We start from the raw sequence: 23,472 nt of genomic DNA, 5'->3' as shown, positions 1-23,472 counted from the left end.
AACTAGTCTTCCTTTGTTTAATTTCCTCTTAGCATTTCGAGACAGCTCTCGATACATGTCATACACAAAGTTGTCAAAGGCAAATGAATAGACGACTGCCAAGGATAATAATCCACGACTGATTTCTTTGTTTTTCTTCAGTGATAAATGGAGAAAAATGGCAGCGGAGTTAGTGAGTCTTATGTATATAGTAGTCAAAGCTTGGTGAATATGTATGTAGAAATTAAATTAGAACTTCCGAAAAGAATGACCAAGTAACTGTTATCGTTATCCCTGTTGCAAGGAAAGGACTAAACATAGAAATCTATTGGTAACGATTGTAAACATCAAATTCAATTTTTGTGTCTTTTTATTCTACAGTATATTGGGGTAGTTAGGATTGGTATATAGAAATTTGGATCGTGTGTGTGTGTGTGTGTGTGTGTGTGTGTGAGTGTGTGTGAGAAAATAACAGTGTTGCCATGTCATGCATGCCAAAACAATTCTAGCCTCCTAGAGACGTGATCAAAACACATAGTTGCAGGTGCCTTTTTGTTAATTCACCTTGTGAACATGCTCCAGTCAGACTATATTTATCGCACTTAAGTTGGGAATACTTAGGTTTGTGTCCGGTGGATTAACAAATCGAGGAAAAATCACACTTTAAGCGTTCAAGTAAAAAAACATAGAACTTGGAACTTCTGAACTCTGGCTGTACTGATTGTCACTTGTCAGTAAGCACGCATGTCCACAAACATGCAGAGAGAGAGAGAGAGAGAGAGGGCATTCTTTTCACTATTGAAAGCAGTCTGGTTTTGGGAGATTTCATGACTGGAACCCTGCTTTGAATTGAGGCAGTAATTGTGATATTACTAAACACGGCGTGATGGCAAACTAACGCCTTCACATATTTTTGCCAGCTTTAGCTACACCTTATAGCTAGCATTTGGTTTTCTGGCAGCTTTAGCTACGCATTATATTTAAAATTAAAATAACCTGAAACTGAAACCTTTCGTAATTTATGATGGAGAGACACGACTGGTCTTAATTGGCAGCTGCACTGACGCTGATTTTCCGATCGATATAAATTCCATTTCAGATCTTCCACTAAAAAAATGAGGAGACATTTTTAAGAAATGTGACTTATCAATGCAATTACCGCACCTCCAATACTCGGCCATTCTGATCTTCTCTCTTCTCATGAAACACAGTCACGTGGGTCCATTGCGTTGCCTAAGGTCAAGAGCGTTTGTTCTCTAGTTTCTCTAGTCGGTACTCGATCGACTCGGGCAGTGAAAGCAAGGATAGGAAATAAGGAAGATACAGATTTAACGTTTCGAGTCCTATCACTTGTATATATCCTAAAAAGTCGTGCCACCTGTTTGGTGGAAAAAACGAAGGAAGCAGGAGGCACGCATGCTGTGTTATTTTGGGCACCTTGATTACTGGCATTATCCGCAGCCAGTAATGGCAGAAGGCTTTTCTGAAATGTGATGAAGACGACGATCAGGTCGTTCATATTCTCTTCCTTCTCTTCCCTTCTAAAAGTAGGAATTAGTCCTAGAATGCAAATGAATTGCCCAAACAAAAGATGGGATTTCCGTTTTCTGCTGTATTCTTTCTGTTCTTCACGATGATTACTCTGTCCTCTGTGTCGTCATTGTATTCTTGGACTTATACATGTCTGGATTTTGCAAAGAAAACCTATGAAACCTCATTCATTATCTTTAGTACGTATCTCCCGAACTATGCGGCACATTGTGAACCATGATCAGAGTAATTCATTTACTATGAATTACTTTGTTTTGTGTGTGTTATATATATATATATATATATATATATATATATATATATATATATATAAGAATGATCATGTGCATAGTAAACCGTGAAAAGTGTCGATCCCCAATCCAAGATCGTTTCCCTCGTCCCTTTCCTCTTCCGGAGATATGTCACAGAATTCTTCCCAAAACAATACAGCAAGAAGAGGACAAAATCTTGAGGATATGTTCGTGATCGATGATGTTCCATATCGACGTTGATAAGCCAGAAGCAGACGTCCATTGTGTTGCTATGGAGCAGCTAGCCCAGGCCCCAAGGCGGCCACAAACATGGACCCCAAATAAATTTCCCTCACATTATTGGCAACTTAAACTTTTAATTTCTGTGCCAATCACATCTGCTTTCCTGTTTTAATCAGTACGTAGTGAATTGCCCATCTTTCCGTGGCAAATACAAATAAAAACCACGAAAAAAAAATATAAAAAACGAAAAGTGAACTACAGAAAAAGAAAACCACCTTGCTTATTGATCCAGTACGCCCACGTAAGATCAATATCCTACTAAGTTCACGATCAGAAACTCAGATTTCTTGAAGCGGAATGCTCTTTACTGCAACCTGCTACTGTTGTAGGCTATTTTTAAATCGCCATCGTAGCTGTGCCTTGGGGCGATGTGAAATAGCAAGCCCTACTGGGAACGTGGCCCATTTATAGCGATCCGTCTCCCTTTCATGGGAACTACAACGCCGTGAAGACTGTAACTGTTCAGAAGCAGAGAATACTATCATCATCATTACAAGGCTCTTGCAGAACTCAATATAGCTACAGCTAACTGTAAGACGTCACCTGCTATCCTCCTCCTCCTCCTCCCCACCATGCAATCTCATGGCTACCCATGTCCATTTCACTGAATTACAGGACTGCCCTCGGTTGAAATAGGTGGCGTGTTTCCATATTTGGATGGTGTTATGTGTGTGTGGCCGTCTATGATGAATGTGGGTGTGCTCAATTTGAAGGCTTTTTTGCATTGTAAAGTCTAAATTAAGCCTAAGCATAGGCAGCTTCACGTGGGGAGTAAGAAGCACCCATTTCATGAAAACCTGAGAAAAAGTGACATGCTTTTTTCTTGGTTCGTGAGAGACCACTGGGTTGGTCTTCTCCTTCTTTTTACTCTCCTTCTTCACCTGATAAAGAAAAAAGAAGGGAAGGAAAGAAAGAAGAAAACAGAAGCGGTGGGAAATGTCATTCTAGATGAGACAGAAGGATACATGAGTAAAAGTAAGAGTTTCCGAAGCGGGAAAAAGAAGGGGAGTTTCTGGTTGGGGTTGCAATTGGAAACAAGCAAGAGAAATGGACGGACAGATGCATAATTAGGCAAGTTGAGGGGCGTACGATGGTCGACACGTAGCAGTTCGTACTCATTAATGAACAGTACTTGGAGTTAGAAAAGGAGGGTAACAGGAGCCATCGAATCGATGGGGACAGCCGGAGAGAAAAAAAAAAATGGAGGAAAAGAAGAAGAAGGAAAAAGATGAAACAGCAGCAATTAGAATATAAATCAAATGACATCTTGCTTACATTTAGAAAGGAGAAAAGGAGTTGTCTGCAAGGCACAAATGGGTAAGGAAAGTAAGCAAACAAAATGGTGGTCGCCACGGAATGGACAATTCCAGTTAAGACTAGAGAAGGAGGGTGTCTGTGAAACGATACTATTTTAGTGGAAGTGTTAGCTTTCCTTTCCTTATTTTAGCAGAGAGAGAATTATCAGTGACACCATGTATTCCCTGCCATTTCTACTCTTTACGGTAAAAAAGAAAAAGTTTGAAGGAATTTACCACTAAATCTTTTCCTCCATAAAGCTATCTATCCGTCTTTCTTTTCTTTTAAATCTGAGAGAAAAGAGGAAGAAGAAGAGGAGGAGGAGGAGGAGGAGGAGAAAGGGTTGTGCCTTGAGAGATCATCGCAAGAAATGGGGAGGGGGAGAGTCGAGTTGAAGAGGATAGAGAACAAGATAAATCGTCAGGTAACCTTCTCTAAGAGAAGGAATGGACTTCTGAAGAAGGCGTACGAGCTCTCTGTGTTGTGCGATGCTGAGGTTGCACTCATCATCTTCTCCAGCCGCGGAAAGCTCTACGAATTCGGGAGTGCTGGGTGAGTTTTTTCTTGTTTTCTCTTTTCCATATTCTTCCGCTTTCCCTTTAGTTAATTTTCTTTCTCCTTTTCCTCTTCGTCTCTCTTTTATTACATTCGATGTGATTGAGAGACTCTCCCTTTTCTCGTTACTTCGATCTTTTCCCTTCTTTCTACTACTTCCTTCAGTGAGAGGGAGAGAGAGAGTTTTTAATAAATAATTAACTGAAATGGGGCCTTGGGGATGAGGGTAATACCAACCTTGATGCATTTACACAGAGGAAAAACAAAAAAGCAGATCAGAGAGTCTGCATGTATGTATGTGAGAGAGGGAGCAAGAAAGAGAGAGAGAGAGAGAGAGTGTGTGTGTGAATCAATGACTGTAATGGTTAACCAAGTCATGGAGGCAACACAAAGGATAAAAGCTTAATGAATTCCTTGAAGTGAAAACAGGAAAAGAGAAGATCCGGTGCCACTGCTGCTTGCATGATAATATATCCGTTTATTGCTTCGAACCTACGAAGTGACGCGCCGGACGAGGTGCAGATGTGGGGAATTCTGCCCTCTGGAGTTTATTTTTCCGAAGGCATGCAGTTGCGAGCGAATAGCAACTGGACACGATAACGTACTGTCTTCTCTCTCACATGCCTTCTGCATGAGTTCCCTCATAGCAGAACTCCACCTCGATTGTTGTTCTACACAGAACTAGGGTTTCACGTCTACACCCAACCCCCAACCCCTCAACCGCCCAACCTCAAAACGGATATATATTTTTTTGGAAAGTTGATACATAGTTTATTTTAATTTTTCCTGATAGGAAAGGCTAGGGTTTTCACTACTGTCATCAGCATCTTGCTGTTCACCGATGTGATCTTCAGATCAACTTTCTTTTTATTTGGTCCAAGTTTCTTCTTTTTGCAAATGGAAGATCTTATAATACAATATGCAAGAGGGACCCTTCTAATCTTTAATCCGTCAACTTAACCTTAGTTCCTGATGCGTTTCATGAGGGGGACTATGGGATCGAAGAGGTAAGATATTTTCTTCTTCTGGTCATTTCCTTTGCCTTCCTTGCATGCTTGTGTGTTGTTTCGAGGGAGAGAAGGTTGATTCTTGTTGGGGGTTATGGCGAAAGCCTTACAGAGAAATTTAGAAGAAACCCCCAAAAAAGAGATAAAGCGTGGAAGGATTTCCTGTTTTGATGTGTTTTCGGAGAACTAAACCAGACTCTAGTTTCCCAGACTGCAAGGATGGCACCAATTTCTTCTGCTCGTTTAATGGCCTTAAATCTCATCTTTCTGCTTATCTGATGTAATTTCTCAGTATAGTGCGATGCCAACTGCTTCTTTCCACCCGTACTACCTGTTCCATCTTCTCATTTAAAGAAAGAAAACGTTTTATTGGTCACTGACTTTGTTCAGATCAATGTTCCTTCCTTTTTCGTGCTTAGTGAGCATTTTAGGTCTTCTTCGAGCGAACCCTCCTTTACTGAGTCGTGGTTGGAGCATCCCCAGTGGCTATCTTTTCCTTTTATTAAGGGTTTGAGAGCGTCTGCTCAACTCACAAGAAATTACTAAAACGAGAAGGAGCTTCCTGGCAACAGCCTAATTTTCTTTCTAGGCCTCTAAATAAGACAACTGTTTAAATTTTTTATTTTTTTAGTTGTCTGACAAACTGTAAACATTTTCTTATTAATTTTTTGACAGTCGATCAGGATGAGCTTTTCATTAACCGGAAAGTTGATTATATTATTGATGCTTCTTGCTTTTGCAATCAACTCAGATAACTTATTTCAAGGAAAAAAAGAGGCAGATAATTCCACGTACTAAATACAGATTTCTACCAGAAAAAGTTAAGAGAATAATCTGAACGTTCTTACTGAAGTCGGAGAAATGGCTGGTGAACAACACATACTCAAATGTTCATAGATGGCATAGAAAGTTGTCAGCTATGGTTGTCTCTGAAAGAACAGACATACATGTTAAAATATTTTAAGAAATACACACATTCGACAGCTCACCTTCAGACATGCTGGATCTATCTTCTGGTGGTCATCTTGAAGAGTTTATGCAAAGGACTCATTGTCCTTCTGCTTGAATGGATGGTGAGACTTGACACGTAGCTTGTTGGTGAGTCCATGACAAATGACAGAAAGCCTTTCGATCAAATCATAAAACACAGAAACTCGTATGTTTTTTACAGGAGTACTCGACCATGCTATAGAAGCTCCAATGGAACAAAGCAAACTTCCCTAAATTTGTTGCTTACTGCATCTTCCATAAAACTCAGCAACCCTATGTCTGTGAGAAACATGCTGCTTATAGTTCAGAAAGGCCGAGATGTACAATCATCGACTCAAATTCACTCTACAAGATTTCATTATATATTTGATTATGATTTGCATGTACAGAGTGCATGCTGTCGAATGCATCAAAAGTTCACTAAAATTTGTAGTATGTTGAGGCTGTTTGTCTCTACACTTACATAAGCTTCTTTACCTTTTTTTTTGGGGATCTTTTCGAATGGGCGGTAGAAGTTTGCTGCTGCTTCTCTTACGTATTACATTCCTTCCATCTGGTTCACTAGAAAAGCAAGGTCTTGCGTTTGTGTTGTGCTTTAGTGATTCTTGATGACATGCATGCAGTACCCAAGCAGCTTACTAGAGGAACCATAAATATGTATGTGCGTGCATATGTCCACTGTATGTATTCATGTATGCGTGGCTATGTTTATGGAGAGAGAGAGAGAGAGAGAGAGAGACTTCCAATTTCAACTTGATGATCATTCTGCATTTGCCAATCGTTGTCGTTGCTTTTAACCCTGCATGGGTGTCAATGTCAGTCACTGACTTTGACGTGTTTGGGACAGAAAGCGTTGATGAAAGCTAGAAAAAAATTGGATATGGTGTGTGAATGTGCTTGTGTACACGTGCATGCATACAGTGCGGCTTTATTAATGAAAGAAGACAAAAGTACGAAAGAACTACGAGAAAAGAATGTTCGATCGATTAAAAATGCATATTAGTCTTTTAACGATATAATATTCTTTAATTGCTGCATCGTATGGCTATGAAAATGCACCATAAAATTCAAGACATTCATCATCGTTGGAGGACATAGTTGGTGTCTTAAATTTTGACATCCTGGTAGTTGGCGACTAGCGGAAACCTCCCAATCCCCTCAGCAATTTCTTCTAGATAACCCCCCACTGTGTGGTTTTTATATTAATTTTGGAACTAATGATTTATTTTTCTTTTTATGTGAAAAGTTCATGGATAGAAGAGATTAAGAATATTTCTAAATCTTGTAAAGCATTTGTTATTACCGTATCAATGCTTATAGTTGCTAGTGTTTCCAAAGTCATAATGGCATAATTGCATCAGCTTATAAGGAGAAAAAAATCAGGAAAAATGCATAAAAGTGCTGTGAAGTACCTTGTCCAAGCTTATGATCATTGTACTGAAGATGGGAATGCTAAACTTATCCACGTATAATTTCGGTGTCGTTCAATGGAGAAATTCAGAACCATCATGTATGTTCAGGAACGACGCCAAGATCATTTCTATTTTGTACAGTTCTTGTTGATGAAATGCTGCCTTATCAGCCAAGATCGTTTCTCTTTTTCAGTCTTCTTCATGATTTATCATTACTTAAATTGAAAACACAGGTAAGTAGGAAATAACAAAAATCATTAGTATTCTTTTGGAGAAAGAAAGCTTCCTTTTTCTTAATCCTCTGGCTGGTTTTAGTTTTCTGCTCTGCGGAGATATGGGTCTGACAATGCAAATTTCTCTCTTTTTCCCCTTCCTAATGTTGCTGCAGTATGAGCAAAACTCTTGAAAGGTACCAAAGATGCAACTACAACCCACTGGACAACACTACTGCTGCTCGCGAAACACAAGTATGTTTAGCAACTGTGTTATTTTAGATGGTTTGATATATATTTTGATGCCACAGAAGTATTTGCAAAGCTTTTTGGTATATTCTGCGAAGCCTGAAGGGTAATATAGAATGTGAAATTGCCAAATAGGTGCTATTACAAGTATATTTTTTATCGGGATTACATATGTAACTGTTGGTTAATTTGTCTCTACATAGAATATGAAGTTCCAACATTTTCGCATGCATTATAGGCGAAAAGTAACTAGAGAACAAATTTCCATAGAACTCCAGAAATTATAGCCCAAGAGACTCATTGACTCGACAAGTTATACATTAAGCACAAGCTTCTGTCTGAAGTTTTTGTCATTGATGTACTTCCTTTCTTCGAAGGATTCCAGCATCTTCAGCACTGGATGTCTTTCCAACATACTATAGACTCTGTTTATCGCGTAAAAATACTTCTTGTGGGAGTAATTTTCTGCAATTGTAGGCAAATAAGTTCCATAAGACCTGTTTGTTTTCATGGGCGTAGAACTTGATTGATGTATCGCCAAAGTATTGCAAACTAATCTTTGCAGTAATTTCTAGTTTCCACAGTACGATGTCATGTATTAAAGAATAGGTTTGATTCTGCATGGCGAAGTGCCTAAGTCCCTCACCTAGCCCGATAGGGTTGTCAAACTTTTTGAAATTTTCGACCTTGTTGTCATAGTTTTTTCAGTTTAAGATAATAGCTGTTTATTCAGGTTTCAGATAATCATCAAGCGCTGGATGTAGATCATTATACGCTTCTGAGGTTACAGTAGACATTAACGATCAAAATCAGTTTGTTAAGTTAACTGAATTTCTTCCGCTAAAGATTGGGGCCCATATCTATTGCCATTTTCCTATGAACAAATGAATGTGAATTTTTTTCCCTTTATTAGGTGGGTAGGCCTGGGCCACACTGATTTAATCTGTCTCCAGACTGGTGAAAGTGCAAAATCTAATTAATTTCATGCTGTGAGAAGACTGTTTGTCAAGCAACTTTTATAGTGTATAAAAGCCACTTGAATGATGAATTCCTTTAGAAGAACTTTGTTTGACACTGAATAACAGCACAAATAAAACTTCAACTGAAAGATTACAACAGTCGGTTCATTAATCTGATAAGAGGTTTGGTTTAAGAAATTCAACTTAATAAAGGGCAAGAGTTAGATATTAATATTTGGACGTCTATTCACTTGACGTTATCTAAGTAACTCATTTTTGTCAGGATTCGGAATTTGTGTTTTTGTCTTCACATGACTTTTGGGCATGCCTCTTGGCATAATCTTTTGTCAACGCAAAACCTAGCTTGGTCAGAAAAAGGATAGCGTGCCTTCCTAGTTTACTACAGGAAGCTTCGAATTTGTAAATTTTCCTTGTTTTTGTAACTGAAATTGAGGAAGAATAGTCTAGTCAACTAATGCACATGAACCTCCATTTTCATTTTCATTTTCTATGGTCTGTCGCACTCAAGACGAAGGACCCAAGAAGCATATCCTTTGGGAAGTATGATTTAGTTTATCAAGTGAGCTTGATCATGGATTCAGAGTCTACTCAATGATGCTCCTATCTTGTTTTAGATTACTTCAAATCCATCACTGCAGAGAAAGTTCAAAAAAATGTAAGTCATGCGCGTGATGCATATGCATGCACGTAACGCATCTGCGTTGGCATTCTCTGTGCTAAAAAGTGATCAGTAGATGTTCGTTGCCTGCAGTTCGTGGATGAAAAAAGAAGAAATTGTCTTTGCCACTGAAGTTTCATTTCTTTCCGTTCTTTCCCTGCTTCAAATGAATTTTGACCAACTTGAATAATTTCCGCATAAATCTTGATAACAGAACTGGTACCAAGAAGTTGTGAAGTTGAAGGCCAGATACGAAGCTTTACAACGTTCCCAGAGGTAAAAAAAAGGATCAAGGAATTGGAATCACTGTTTCTGTTTTGCGTCGTTTCAATATTAAGTATTGTGCTTCCTCGCAGGCATCTGCTGGGGGAAGATCTGGGCCCACTGAGTGTGAAGGAACTGCAACAACTTGAGAGGCAGCTTGAAACTGCACTCTCTCAAGCCAGGCAAAGAAAGGTAGTGCTGTTTTCCCACTGTTACATGTTTTCTGATTTATATCGCTCAATTATTCCTCACAGTGAATTCTTCCATCATAATTCTGGAAAAGTGCTCTTCAACGCAATTCAAGAACATAATGAATCAAACTTCTACTGATTCGACCTGCTAATAATGCAGACACAGATAATGATGGAGCAAATGGATGAGCTGAGGAAAAAGGTATGTGTTTGAGGCTTTGAGCTGTGAACTGTTGAACTATTATTCCCAAATGTTTAAAAGGCTGTGTAGTTGGTACAATTCAATTCTTACTGCAACTATCAACTTTCCTTTAAAATGTGAAACATGGTCCCACCCTTGAATAAATAAAGCAAGTGGTTGACATAACTCATGCACCAGTGCACTTTGCTCTGATGTTCTCCAACTTAACTTGGCTACGTTTTGATCAATAGGAGCGTCATCTTGGAGACGTAAACAAGCAGCTTAAAAGCCAGGTTTTCTTCCCTCTTGCTTAGATCGTCGGGATCCCATTACCTTCTATTCTGTGATTTCATATAACGTTGGCAGATCTCACAAAGGTCGATTGCGACTCAGAAATTTGATTTCTGTACTGTATTTCAGCTAGAATCAGAAGGCCATGTTTTCAGGAGCATCCAAGGATCTTCTTCATGGGAATCTGGAGTAGTTGTTGCAAACAGCTCGTTCAATGTTAATGCTCCTCAGGCCAGCCAGATCGACTGCGAGCCAACCTTACAGATAGGGTCAAATTTTCTTCCTTGTGCTCTATTTAGTTGTGTTGCAGAAGCAACTGTCATTGCCGCAGCTAGGGTAGAGGATGTTCCCAACTTTTTCATCTTAAGATTGTAAGAATCCCCTCATTTTTCCAACCACCAGCCACACAACTCCATTCTTGGAGGACCCTTATCAAGTTTTATGGACCTAATATATAATGAATTTTGTCTATATATCATGGTTGGTGGAGTCAAAATAGACGGAAGATGGGAAGAATGCGAAGTAATCCCGTCTTAGGTTTTAGGCCTTCAAGTTATGCTGGTTATCCTCAACCCCTCAAGTAGACGCTAGATGAGAAGAACCGTTGCTTCATGTGATCATCACGTTTTGTGGATCAGCTTCTGATAACAAATCTAACACTAATTTATTTACTTTGTTTAAACAGGTACCACCAGTTTGTTCCTCAAGATCAGAATGCCAGCATTGCCAGGAGTGTTGCTCCTGAAAATAACTTTGTTCAAGGCTGGGTCCTGTAATCCTTACCATTAATGAAAGCAATATGGCCTAGACTTTGCTGATGGGGAAACTTTGCTATAAGTTCTAACTGCTTGTAAAGCTATAGACATATTTGTAATGCAGAAACTTTGTTCTTAAGTTCTACTACTCATAGATTACTGGCCATGCCTGCCGCTACAATAAAGAAATATCCTGCTTTTAACTTGCAAAAAATTGGTTGGACGTAGAAGCATTCACTATCCCGCCCGATTTCCTAGTGCTTGTCAAATTCTTTTGTTAGTAGGATACATGCTACTTCATGTCATCTTTCTAGTGCGTAGGGAAATAATTGAAGCTTTAATTGCTTGCGGTAGTATTATATATAAAATATCTTTTTGAATCTGATCAGTGTTTTTCTAAAATTAGAAAAACTCGGCGTTATCATGTTCCATGAACTTCAGAATCTTTATGAAATCTCGTATTATTTTTCGGAATGTGGAGCAAATGGCAGTGACACCACTCGGTCAGCCAAGTTTCTCACGTAACTATTGCATGTAATAATTCCTACTCCACGTAAATTATGATACACCATGTGAGCCTGAAGCATGATTTTAGTTCCAAAACATGCGTCTCTGGCCTAGCTTTAATGATAAATTATCTAGTCTTTGTAACGATTTCTGCGTCATCTATAGAAGTCGCACAACTTTTTGGTGGTTTGAATCCATATATGAGACTGAGATTCTTAATTTTCAGATGCAGTATGATTGCATCTGGCCTCCAAATACTAGACTCCTTGCTAGTTCAAATCGGAAGTTTGAACCGTGACTCTGATTATGCTCACTAGCTGGACACTTTCTTTAGGTAAACATGAGATTTCATTGTGTCATTCCGTCACTCTTCTGCCACATCGCCATTCACATCCATGGATTCAAGATTCAGGATGCGCCTGTTGATGTTCATCTCTCTTAGTCTTGCAACTTCATACAGATGTGAACTCATGCTAATTTAATTAGCTACGTAACAAACATTGTGATATTTCCTTGTTTTATTTACATGATTGATTGAACCTTCCCGTTTTCTTTCCCCCAATTAATTTCTTCAAGATGCTATGGTTTATTATTTTGTGGTATATACCTTAGATACTTTTTTGGGTGCATGAAGTAGGCGTCCTGTGTAGATGACAAAACAATATGAGAGGTCGGACTCATTTTGGCTGGCAAGTGTCCGGCTTTTCTTTATAACGAAATGCACAGCATAAGGTTTCCGGATCTTGATGGACGTTTGTTGTTTAGTGAGATCCCTATCAGATCGAGTATGACCGCAAAAGAATCTTTGCACGTTAATTTCTTTGTTTTTTTGTCTAAATTAAGCATTTGCTGCTTTTGTATATAATTCAAGTAGAGTTGGATTCAACTAGCAAATTAGGTAGTCTCTAGAGACATAGCATTGTTGGTTAGTCTGATTTTCGTCGTATGGTTATGTAAGTGTTATTCTTTTGGGCTGCAAACGGTGATATGCATGACGCTCAAGTTGAAAGGTGTATCATAAAATCACCCAAGTCGTGGTTTCAGATGGCGGTGTTCATCGTAATCGTGGTCGCAGTTCAGTCCTTAGAGAAGACAGAGAGACTTGTTCTTTCAGCTTTTATTAAGGAATAGGTTCATCACTGAAGTAGTGTCTGATAGTTTCGAATCTGATGCATTAAAAAGTATGTATTTCAGTTTAAAGAAACTAAGCATCTTAGTACCATAGATCTTGAGTCCATGATATATGTAAAAAAACTCTGCATTTAAGGTCGCATTGAAGAATAAGGTGTCGGATCTTAAATGTACAAACCTAAGATCTTTTTAATCATTTCAGATCACTACAGATCTTAAACCCATAGGAAAACAAACGCATCCTTAAAGGTGCAGACATCTATTTTGAACATTACCCCAGAAAGAATCAAAGCCTTGTTGTGCCCCAACCCTATCCCATCAAGGTTTCTTAAAAAAAAAAATTGAAGAAAAACATGAAGTAATACTAGAAAATAACTCAAACAGATTAATTTGGATAATATTTTCTTTACCAACGAAAAGGCATCGGCCTTAAAATTCATAAAACAAGTCCCTTATATTTATAAGGATCTCTACAACTATTCTCAAAGATTGCTCCTAAATAATAGAACCTGTTACAATAGAGATTTATCTTTCTTTATTTATGTAACTACTGCCGTAATCTTCATCAGAAGCGATGTCTCTACCTTGGTGCGTTGAAATCATCGCTATCCATAGTGCATAACCTTCTATACTCATCACTGATTCGATTCTTACTGTCAACCCTAAATTTCTAGTCAGGAATCCTCAGGTACAAACGTGCTTCATCGGAGAATATTTTGATATAAAAAGCAACAATGGAGCCGTCCATGTGACTGGAAGGAGAGTGTCCATGCCCTGTTCTTCCTAGTGGCAGAACAAGAAATTTTTTGTTGAAGAACACTATAAATTTAAATTTAAATTTTAAACTTTATAGGGCATTCATATATAAAAAAAAAACTAAAAAAATGATGAAATTTATATAAGTAAATAAAACAATTTTAACTCTGCGCCATGTGGAGTCTCACTCAGGCCCCGATGATGTGACATGAGACATGCCATGTGCCATTCTCTCTCCCAGTTCTTTCAACACATAATTTTATTTTATTTTTTTGCAAAAAATAATAGTTATGCAGATGTTTTGTTTTGTATTTAGAACTACGAAAATGACATGAATAAACCTTCAAATATGCATAATAATGATCTTAAAAGCTAATTTTTTTCGATTGATTATTAAACTCTTAGAAAATGTCAATATCGCTTTTATATGACTATAGTGTTGTAAGTAATTATGAAGATGTAGCAGACTTATTCCAAAATAAATCAAAAGCGTAAATTGCAATTCAGATTGGGCGGTGGGTAGTAAATAATGATTGTGACTGGTGGATTGATTCTTCATCTTTCTTTTCACAAATCATTCCTAATCCTAAACGTAGCAATTATTTTTCACAAATCATTGCGATTGCGAAACGTAGCAATTATTTTGTAAACCATAATGTTGAAATTTAATCATCCAATAACATCTCACAAATCACAATTCTTAAAATTTGCATCATCCAGTAAAATTAAATTGTAGTTATATATATATATAAACTCAATGTTGTCGTGCACTGGATATTAGCATATGGTTATAAATTTAAAAAATTATTGAAAAATAGTCATTAGATTATCATTAACCAGCCAAAAATCATGGCACAATGATGGTTTATAGTAATTTTAATGATAATTTTTATCTTTTTAGTAAGAAATTGTTACATTTTAACCATACTAGACTATCCCCAATACACGGCAGCATTGTATCTAGTTAGCGAATGGTGGCTGTAGCTATCCATAACTTGTTTGTTCTCTCGTTTTCTTCAACTTCTATCCATTGGTTGTTCAATTTTAATGTGGCTGGTACTTGTTCAACCCAAGCTTAGACTCGGACCCAAAGAAAAGACGTCGGATTGGCTTGATAAGTTATCAGATTGGCTCGAGTGGGTTGACTAAGCTCGGTTCAACCTGATAAAATTTTTTAATATTATTTTTATTGATTTATATATTTAATTATAATATTTTATAATAAATAATTATATTTATATATTATTTTACATTAAAATTATTTTTTTATTTTAAGAGAGCTGGGCCGGCCAGAACCCGACGACTCTTTGTAAGGCTGGATTGGACCGGCCTAATGCCTAGGCCGAATTTTAATGATCGAATAATCTGTTTTAAAAAAGAATTGTAAAACCCAAAAAAAAAAAACGGTAGGAAGAGGGGCGGGTTCGCCGTCCCAACGCCCAGCTGGGAGGATGCTCCGGTGAGGTTCGCCGGCATCAGCCGAAGAAGGTTATAGTTGCGACCACCGGCCACTTTTTGTCAATTGGTTTAAGAACTAGCAGTCAATTATGATCGGGGCTGTCCCCTGCATCATGTAGGGAACGAAAAAGATACAAGATTTTTATAAAAATGTTATCCAAATGAGATGTCTGAATCGAATTTTGTTTGCACAAAAGTGAGATAATGAACAGAGAGACCAATTATCTGCTTTACAGCGAAAAAGTTTGTGGGTTATCTGGTTCTGGAAAAGCTGAAGCACCATGAAGACAACTGCTTAGATCTCAAGCTAATTTTTTATGACGATCAGACTGTTCCGGGCAGAGCACACGCATGATCACAATGAAATGGAGATAGAAAATTGCCCCACAGTGATGCGGACACGTAGTGATAATGAGATGGCTCGTTTCTCGGCTGCCTGAAAATGACGGCCATGGGGACAGATTTTTTGGTTTGCTTTCCTTCGAGACCAAGGTTTCGAGAGTTTTACCAATTAAGAATATCGCAGTCTGGTTGAGCACTCAATGGAAAACTCCATTCATTTTGCCTCATGAATCGGCCCATTAACTTTAAGATTTCCCCAATATAATAAACGACAACATTTCCAATCATATGGGAAAAGGCATTTGATTCTTTTTACACCACCTTTAAAAAAAGTTTAAATGTCTGTATTTGATTCGCTAATAAAAAGCACATACAGTTTAATTTAAAAGTTCATGCTTAAGTGCTTTAATATCGAAAACATGTTACCGTTATATTGAAGGATGTCACAAATTGTGGACGCCCAAACTATCAATTTATTATTATGAGAGTGATTTTTTTTTTTGCTTGAAAAAAGTCAAGAGGGTCTTTATGTTGCATTCACATGGCTAAGATTCTCTTCAAGTGATGAAAAAGCTTCGTCATCCAAAGAAAAGAGATGTATGCTTCCATTTAATAAGCCATGAATTCCCTGTTCCTGGTGTACAAAATGAAAGAAAGTTTGAAATTTCATTTGGGACACATCACTTTGTCTCAAATCTCAAAAACAAGACTTTTTTAAATTTTCTCCGATACATATCAAAGTTGTCTCAATATTTGTAAAACAGATTATTTGTTATAACAATATACATCGCAAGTGAAATACCATAACACTAAAGTCAACGTCAAGAAAACCTATCACTTTCATAAACATGAAAATTTCTCAATTTCCATGTTTTTTTTTCACCTCTTTTAAGTGTGTAGACAAAGAAGCGTTTCTTTAAATTTAGGTGTTTTTTTTTTTTTACAACTCAAGAAAACACCAAGTTTCTCTCTCCCTCTTTCTCTCTCTATCTCTAAAGTGCATGTTTACCATTAGGTACAATTTTTCTTCAGTCTAAAAGACTGGGGCGTCTTTTTTTCTATTGCTAAAACTCATCAATGCAACTTTATATCAAACAACCCAAGCATCAAGTAGTAACGTTGGGTTAATTAGGCCTTCAAATCCACTGCAACTAGCCACAAAAATGAAGGGTTTTGTCAATTTTAAAGTTGGTAGCGCCATGTATCAGTAAATTCAGAAAGCAAAGCACGTCATATTTCAAAATAAATCTAAACTTTTGGGCGTCAAACGAAAATTTTGGTAGCAAACTACTGAACGCTTATTTTTTTATTGAATTTATATCGACATGATTACATAAGAGGCGCATTTCCTGCCTGTGCATGCGGTGGTTTGTCCTAATCAATCGTTAATTACTTTACGTGAAATGCATATTCGTTCATTACAACACTCATAATCCGAGGCCGAGGCGCATGCCAGAGCTTGTGTGGGCAGTTGCCCACACAGACCCACAAAAACTATTTATTTTTTATATTGATAACACAAGGCCATTTTTTTTCATTTACATATTGCTACCCTTTAAAGATCTAAAAATTCTGTCTACCACTTTGCTGGCTCCTTCTTATGTCACCCCTCATTTATTGTGGTTATGGAGATGTTCTCGCTAAACTAAAATGATTTGGTGAACATGATAAAAAATTTCAAACTCTCCTCTTGTTACCTATTTTCTCTGGCCATGTTCCTTGTAGATGATGTCATCATGATATGTAAAAAGCAGTCCTGATTTTCAGGAGGGACCATCAAGAAAACCCTTGTTGAGTTTGAGGGAAAGCTGGGAATGTGTGTATCCAAACTAAGTCTTTTTTTTATTCTCAATCTGAGTTCTAAAGGATGGCTTGCATGTTATGGGAAGGCATGAAGGGAGCCTCCCTCATGGTGACATCACGCCCCTTTGGGCGGCGGCGTGTCACCTGGGGGAGGGTAGCTCCTCACACCTCTCAATAATCGGGCTTGAGTGTTACCACGAGGAGGCTCCCTTCATGCAGAGCAGAGCCAGAAAAATTAGTTGAAGAGACATTTGTTTAAAAATACTCAAATTTGGTGGGGTACTTTATATATATATATATATAAGGATAAATATTTCAAATTTTTATTTAAAAATAAAAAACTTTTAAGAGACTGATGTGGTTACGCCATTGCCTTCATGCCTTCCCATAACTCATAACCTACTTTTCTCTTCTTGGCAAGTTTATGTTGTTCTAATTTGCACGTTGTCTTCCCCCCCTAGTCCTTAGGGGATCACTTGAGAAAGAGTGGCAGACATTATTTTGAAGATCCCCAAAGAATCGGAAAATGAATTCTAATCTCGGTGGAGAGATTATGTTTGATTAAGCATGTTTTCCCAAGTATTTTTTAGACGATTGGGCACTGACTTTCATAATTGTCAATGCTGTCACTTTCAAAGGTGAGAGAATCATGGGCAAATCTCTATAGGGTGATTCAAGAGAGCAAAGATATTAGACAAAATCGATGGTAATGGAATTGTAAACAAGTGAAAATAAAGTTATTTGTAAAACAAATGTCATTCCAAGAGCTAAATAGGTTTTGTTTTTTTCTTGTCTATAAGAAAGTATCTTTACGAGTTGTTTGGTAACAGTAACAATATGTTATAGTTTTATGTATCTGTTTTAAAAATTAAAACAGATTTTTTAACTGTTTCTAGATCTTGGCTTGTCCTAAGCTACCAGGTGCAGTTTTTACAATTCCTCATATAAAAACACTTCCTAATTCTATTGAAGGTGTACAAGACTTACTTTTCCTATGTGCAACCCAAATGGTCTGTGTAGAATGAATATGCCCAAAAGAGTATGCAAGATTGGTGCCCTATGAGGTATAAAATCAATGCAGGAGACCAAATTAATTCAGATTTCAGAGATGAGTTAAGTAGTGAAGAAGAGAAAAAAAAACTATGCAGCGACACTATTGAGTTAACGACTTAATTTGAAGTCTTCAATGTAGACAACCATACCATTTCTCTCTCACCACAAGTTTTTACTGCTTACGATTTTAAAAAGTTGTAATCTATGGGCAACATCTCTTTTTGTTAAAGTTCAGCAACACATATGTTAAATCTTTATGTTTTCGGAAGAAAATCTTCGTATTCATAATGTGCATATGAAAAATAAATATACAAAACCGCTTTTAAAGATTTTTTTTGTTTTCGAAACAAGTATATTACGGAAGTTACTGATAGATATTTGATATTACGATATTTTTTAGTCTTTGGTAAGGATCCAACCGTATATAGTTATTTCCTCTAAAAATAGCAACATATTATGCATTAAGCAATGGACTTCTTACATTACACGAAGCGAAAAGACAGAAAAGGCCAACCGAGGCAGTTGGTGGGGCCCGCCAGATGGGTTTCCTCTTCCGTACCAGTTCATAACATTCACAAGCACATGGAGCTAAAAAGAGGCAGACCGGAAGGGAAGGGAACCGCCCGCGCTTCCCCTGCGCCACTCGCCTCGCTTCCCACCTCTTCTCGATCCGTCTTCCTTCGTTTCTTCACGGAGTCCCTCGAATTCCATAACCCCAGCGGGAAGGAAGGTCTGGAGAAGAACAACAAAGGAGAACTAAGAAGACCAGTGATTCTTTTTTTCTAGAGAGAGAGACAGGGAGGGTCGGTGTTTTTGGGGAGGTAGGCTGTAGGTATTCGTGGATGTTCTTGATGGGGGCGAGCCATGTCTTCTAAGATGGGTTTGAGTGTCGGGAATAGTAATGCCTGCAATGTTGGTGGCGTGGGAATCGCCATTGGAGGTGGCTTGTACTCTCCTGCCAAGGAGAAAGCAGCTAACAGAGGAGCCTACAGCTACAATGGACGTTGGTGGCAGCCGCTCCGCCGGATCCGGCAGATCCTGGTTTCTGCAGCCGCTGCGAGGATCAAGCTGCTCCTCCCCATCTGCATGCTTTTCGCCGTTCTGCTCTTAGCCGGCAGGACGGCCTCTCTGATGGGCTGGCGGTCCAGTTCCGTTTCTCCGGCAAAGTACGCCTTCTCGCACTGTTCCCCTTCCTTCACGCTTCTCTTATTTTTTTTACTTGATTATTCCTTTGGATTTGGTGGTGATCTGATTGCATACTCAGCTCGTCCTACGGGGCCGTGTTGATGGAAATCTATCGCTTTCATGGATGATGGTTTCTGTTCTTGGTTATGGTCACTAGGATATTTGACGGTTATTTGTCACATTGTAAGTTATAGAATTATCGGCGGTAAATTTGTCTTGTGTTCACACTGGCCTTGAAGCTGTTTCAGATGTCTAATTTGTTTGGTTAGACTTGTATTTCGTTTATTGAAGGTGTGTCATGTCAAAAATGATAAGAAAGTTCAGGGTATGGGGCGATGTCAACGAAACCTTATTCGGGAAAACCAATTTGCTACGGCTTCTCAATTGAGATGTTAAACCTGCCTAACTGATAGCTGTATATGCGATAGGGAACCGAGAAAACAGATCCATTTGAACCTGGTTACTTCTTGTATGTATTTTCAGCATTCAGCAGGTAGAACTTGTTGAGTGGTCGCCATATTTTGTGTATCCTTCTTGATTATTCAAATAATTTCATTTGTGGTAAAAAATTAGATTTGCAGTTAAGTTTTAGTTGTCTGTGGAGATGACTGAGTTTTGCTGTTACCTATTAATGTTTCTTAACTTTTTATAGGAGTATTGCCGTACTGTGTGAAGCTGTAGTTAAATTGAGCCCTTCCAAATCCTGCTGATAGTATGGTTCTGTACTATATGGAATAGGATGTTGTGCGATGGCACATCCTCATTGACATAAAGTTAATATGGCAATAATTCGAAAGTTGGATGAGATATCCTGTCTCTACCGTTGCTTGTGTTATCATGTTCCTGTTATTATCATTTGGTTGCCAATAGTTCCTAGGTTAGTTTCATGCTATTTATTCTACAAAAGTGATTGCCTTATTCTTGCTGCAGGGGTGGATATACAGTACTCATAAACACTTGGAAACGTAATTCGCTTCTCAAGCAATCTGTTGCACATTATGCTTCCTGCATTGGTACAGATGCAATACATGTTGTATGGAGTGAGAGTGATCCTCCATCTGAGGATCTTAAAATGTATCTTAGGAAAATTGTGGAAGCGAAGTCTCAGAGTGCTCATAAGCCAAATTTGAGGTTTGACTTGAATGAAGAAGATAATTTGAATAACAGATTTAAGCCCATCAAGGACCTCAGAACTGAAGCAATTTTTTCAGTTGATGATGACGTTATTGTTCCTTGTAAGACTTTGGATTTTGCTTCTACAGTGTGGCAGAGTGCTTCTAACACGATGGTTGGGTTTGTTCCCCGCATGCATTGGTTGGATGAAGAGGTGCAATATACTTCTTCTATGTTCTTTTCTTTATTTATTGTTTTCAAGGTTGTCATTTACAGATATGTAGCTCATGTTTCATGTTATGATACTGTCAAGTCAAACTGAACCGAATCTTTTTCATCCATCTAAATATCATCCTTTTTTAACTTATGCTAACAATCTCTCATTTAAAATTCACATGATCAGGCAGTAACCTGGCTTGTTTTGACAGAGCCAATTTTCTAATTATGAAGGCCAGATATAACCAGGGTTACTTTGATTCATGATCTCCCCTAGTGGATGTTTGTGATCTTTTCTTTTCTTCTACTTCTCATGGTCTGCATATATGGGGTTAACTGCTTAACCAGTACCTTTTGTTGCCTGATCAAGGATATTGTTTAGAATACCTGGAATCAATGCATGCTCGAAGCAGTAATTTCTAGAAAACTACTGAAGCAGTAGAGCTTGACATATGTTTCTTCTGGAATCTAACAGAAACGACAAAATTCTAACCTGGACAATTGTGGTGAAAGTATATCCTCTTTGGTAGGTAACGTTAAACTAGAAAATGTCGCCATCCATCTAAAAGGCCAGAAATTTCATTAGCCCAGAAACAGTCAAGTTTCACATGATATTGTTTTAATAAGTTCCCAGTAACATGAAAGATCATGAAGATATCAACTATTCTCGAAAGATAAAAGAGATCTATTTTTCCATAACTACATGTATGTAAGACCTGCTAATCTTCAAATCCCATAGCAGCTTGGGATAGCATTCTTCTCCAGTTCTTGTGCTAATACTTGATGAGGCTTTTTATTGTTATTGTTATTATTATTATTTCAGTTGTGACAGTGATACATATGTATTATCATAATTTCTGTTCTTTCCAAACAAAATAAATCCGACAGTTTATTTTGGATTGTTATGCTATTGAACTACTCTTGCCATTTTATAAGGAAACATTTTGTTGAACAGTTTATGTGGCTTAAGCTGTTTGGTATGTCCTAAAAGCAGATTCAAATTGATCTTCAATAAAATTTGATATATTTGTGGACATGACTAACTATTTGAAGCCCAATAATGTTTGCCTAGATTTAGTCTGAAAATCACCAGTTCTTGGTACAAGAATACTAAATGTCCTGATTATGTGCTAGGTGGATGAACAACTAAGCGAATAGCCTTAGCTGCCACAGGTAGGAATAATTGGATAATTTCAAAATCACCTAGGAGAATGCATTAGCAAGTTTTAAAGATAATTATACTTGTCTTTATTATTACAATATTGCAACTTTCATCCAGTTATTTTATTTGCATTCACAAGTTTTTTATGAGATAAACTTGTACTGTTTCAGAATGCTTCCACGGCATACTACAAATATGGTGGTTGGTGGTCAGTTTGGTGGATGGGCACTTACAGTATGGTTCTATCAAAAGCTGCATTTTTTCACAGAAAATACTTGGACTTGTACACATACAGGATGCCCACATCTATTCACGATTATGTCACTCAAGAAAGGTGGTTACTTTCTTCATGTCTTTGTTTCTTTTTCATAGTTCAGGTTGTTTTCTTATTCTTGTCAATTGGGAGATGTTTCACTTGCAGAAATTGTGAAGATATTGCAATGTCCTTACTTGTAGCTAATGCCACTGGGATTCCTCCAATCTGGGTCAAAGGTAACAGCTAATATAGGCATGTTAAAGCCACAATTTTGTGGAAAATTTACTGGCATGTTAATTCAAGAAAACGGACTTGGCATGTTGCCTTGGTCAAAATATCTACATTGAATGGATTGAGGAGCATTAGTTTTTTGTTTTCTAATTATAAACGAATGTTATATTCATTTTATTCAACATTCCGTTCTATAAAATCAAACCAATACTATTTAATCAATGTATGGATGAAAATAATTTTTGCTGTGGACTTGTCTTTTAATGCTGGCCTCTGTCTATGCCGGTAATAAATCTTCGTCTTTGTTGCTGGGAGAGTTTTGTGCAGTACAAAACTGATTGATTTTCATGTCTTGTTGCAGGAAAGATTTACGAGATTGGTTCATCTGGGATCAGCAGCCTGAAAGGGCATAGCAGGGCAAGAAATAAGTGCCTTAATGATTTCATTGCACTTTATGGCACCATGCCTCTCGTGCCTACCAATGTTAAAGTTGTAGATGCTCAAGGTGAATGGTTTTGGTGAACGAGACATTTTACTACTGGCTGCTGTGTAACTACTCTGCCGCAGTCAGAGCTCATTGCACAGTTATCTGCTTTTGCGCTGCATTGAGTGGTCAGCATATACTAAACGATAGAGCTAATGTCTAGAGCTTGTAATGAAATGTGCCAGATCTGTTGGTTGGGCCATTGAACAAAGATATGGCTTCTGAGCCATTTATTAGGTTTTTTGGGTGTTTGTAACTTTTATAAGGTGTACGTGGTGTATTTCTTCCTATCAATTAACTGGTACTTCGAAATATTTGCCGAGGTGAACGTGATTAATGATTTTCATCTGTTTCCTGGTACTTTTCCTTGAAGGGGAAGATGATCCACTGAGACTTTATTTTTGGGATTTCCTTTTGCTTAAATTGTTTTGTTGAAGCAACAACCCTTAATGGAATTCAGATGTGAAGCTTTATGCTCATGATCTTGAACTATTATGGGTTGGAACTTGTGCGGGAAAGGAAAATTGCTAGGCGAAAAGTAAATATGGGAAGTATGAGAAGCTGAAAAGGTTAGATCTGCTCATGCATCTTACATATAACGGCCCTACATTTTCAACGGATAAGATCGATTTTTTGTATATAGATGATACATAAAGTAATGAATAAATTCG

General features: G+C 37.8%; 2 protein-coding genes across 2 annotated transcripts; both read left to right on the top strand.

Annotated features, from left to right (window-relative positions):
- Positions 1–3,540: 3,540 nt before the first annotated feature.
- LOC116260528 (agamous-like MADS-box protein MADS3) lies at positions 3,541–11,243 on the top strand. Its single transcript, XM_031638951.2, has 8 exons — positions 3,541–3,911; positions 7,712–7,790; positions 9,637–9,698; positions 9,779–9,878; positions 10,038–10,079; positions 10,310–10,351; positions 10,479–10,618; positions 11,035–11,243. The coding sequence occupies exons 1-8, from the start codon at positions 3,730–3,732 to the stop codon at positions 11,123–11,125; spliced, it is 738 nt and encodes a 245-aa protein (XP_031494811.1). The 5' UTR covers positions 3,541–3,729; the 3' UTR covers positions 11,126–11,243.
- A 7,502-nt stretch (positions 11,244–18,745) lies between these two features.
- LOC116261526 (glycosylinositol phosphorylceramide mannosyl transferase 1) lies at positions 18,746–23,161 on the top strand. The gene is made up of 5 exons (XM_031640327.2): positions 18,746–19,320; positions 20,270–20,666; positions 22,001–22,164; positions 22,252–22,322; positions 22,679–23,161. Exons 1-5 carry the CDS (start codon positions 19,019–19,021, stop codon positions 22,837–22,839), a joined length of 1,095 nt encoding a protein of 364 aa, XP_031496187.1. The 5' UTR covers positions 18,746–19,018; the 3' UTR covers positions 22,840–23,161.
- The last annotated feature ends 311 nt before the right edge of the window (positions 23,162–23,472 follow it).

Source organism: Nymphaea colorata, chromosome 9 (assembly GCF_008831285.2).
Source record: "Nymphaea colorata isolate Beijing-Zhang1983 chromosome 9, ASM883128v2, whole genome shotgun sequence".
Lineage (NCBI taxonomy): Eukaryota > Viridiplantae > Streptophyta > Magnoliopsida > Nymphaeales > Nymphaeaceae > Nymphaea > Nymphaea colorata.
The sequence above is the reverse complement of the archived record's forward strand: the minus strand, read 5'-3'. Positions and strand labels throughout refer to the sequence as shown.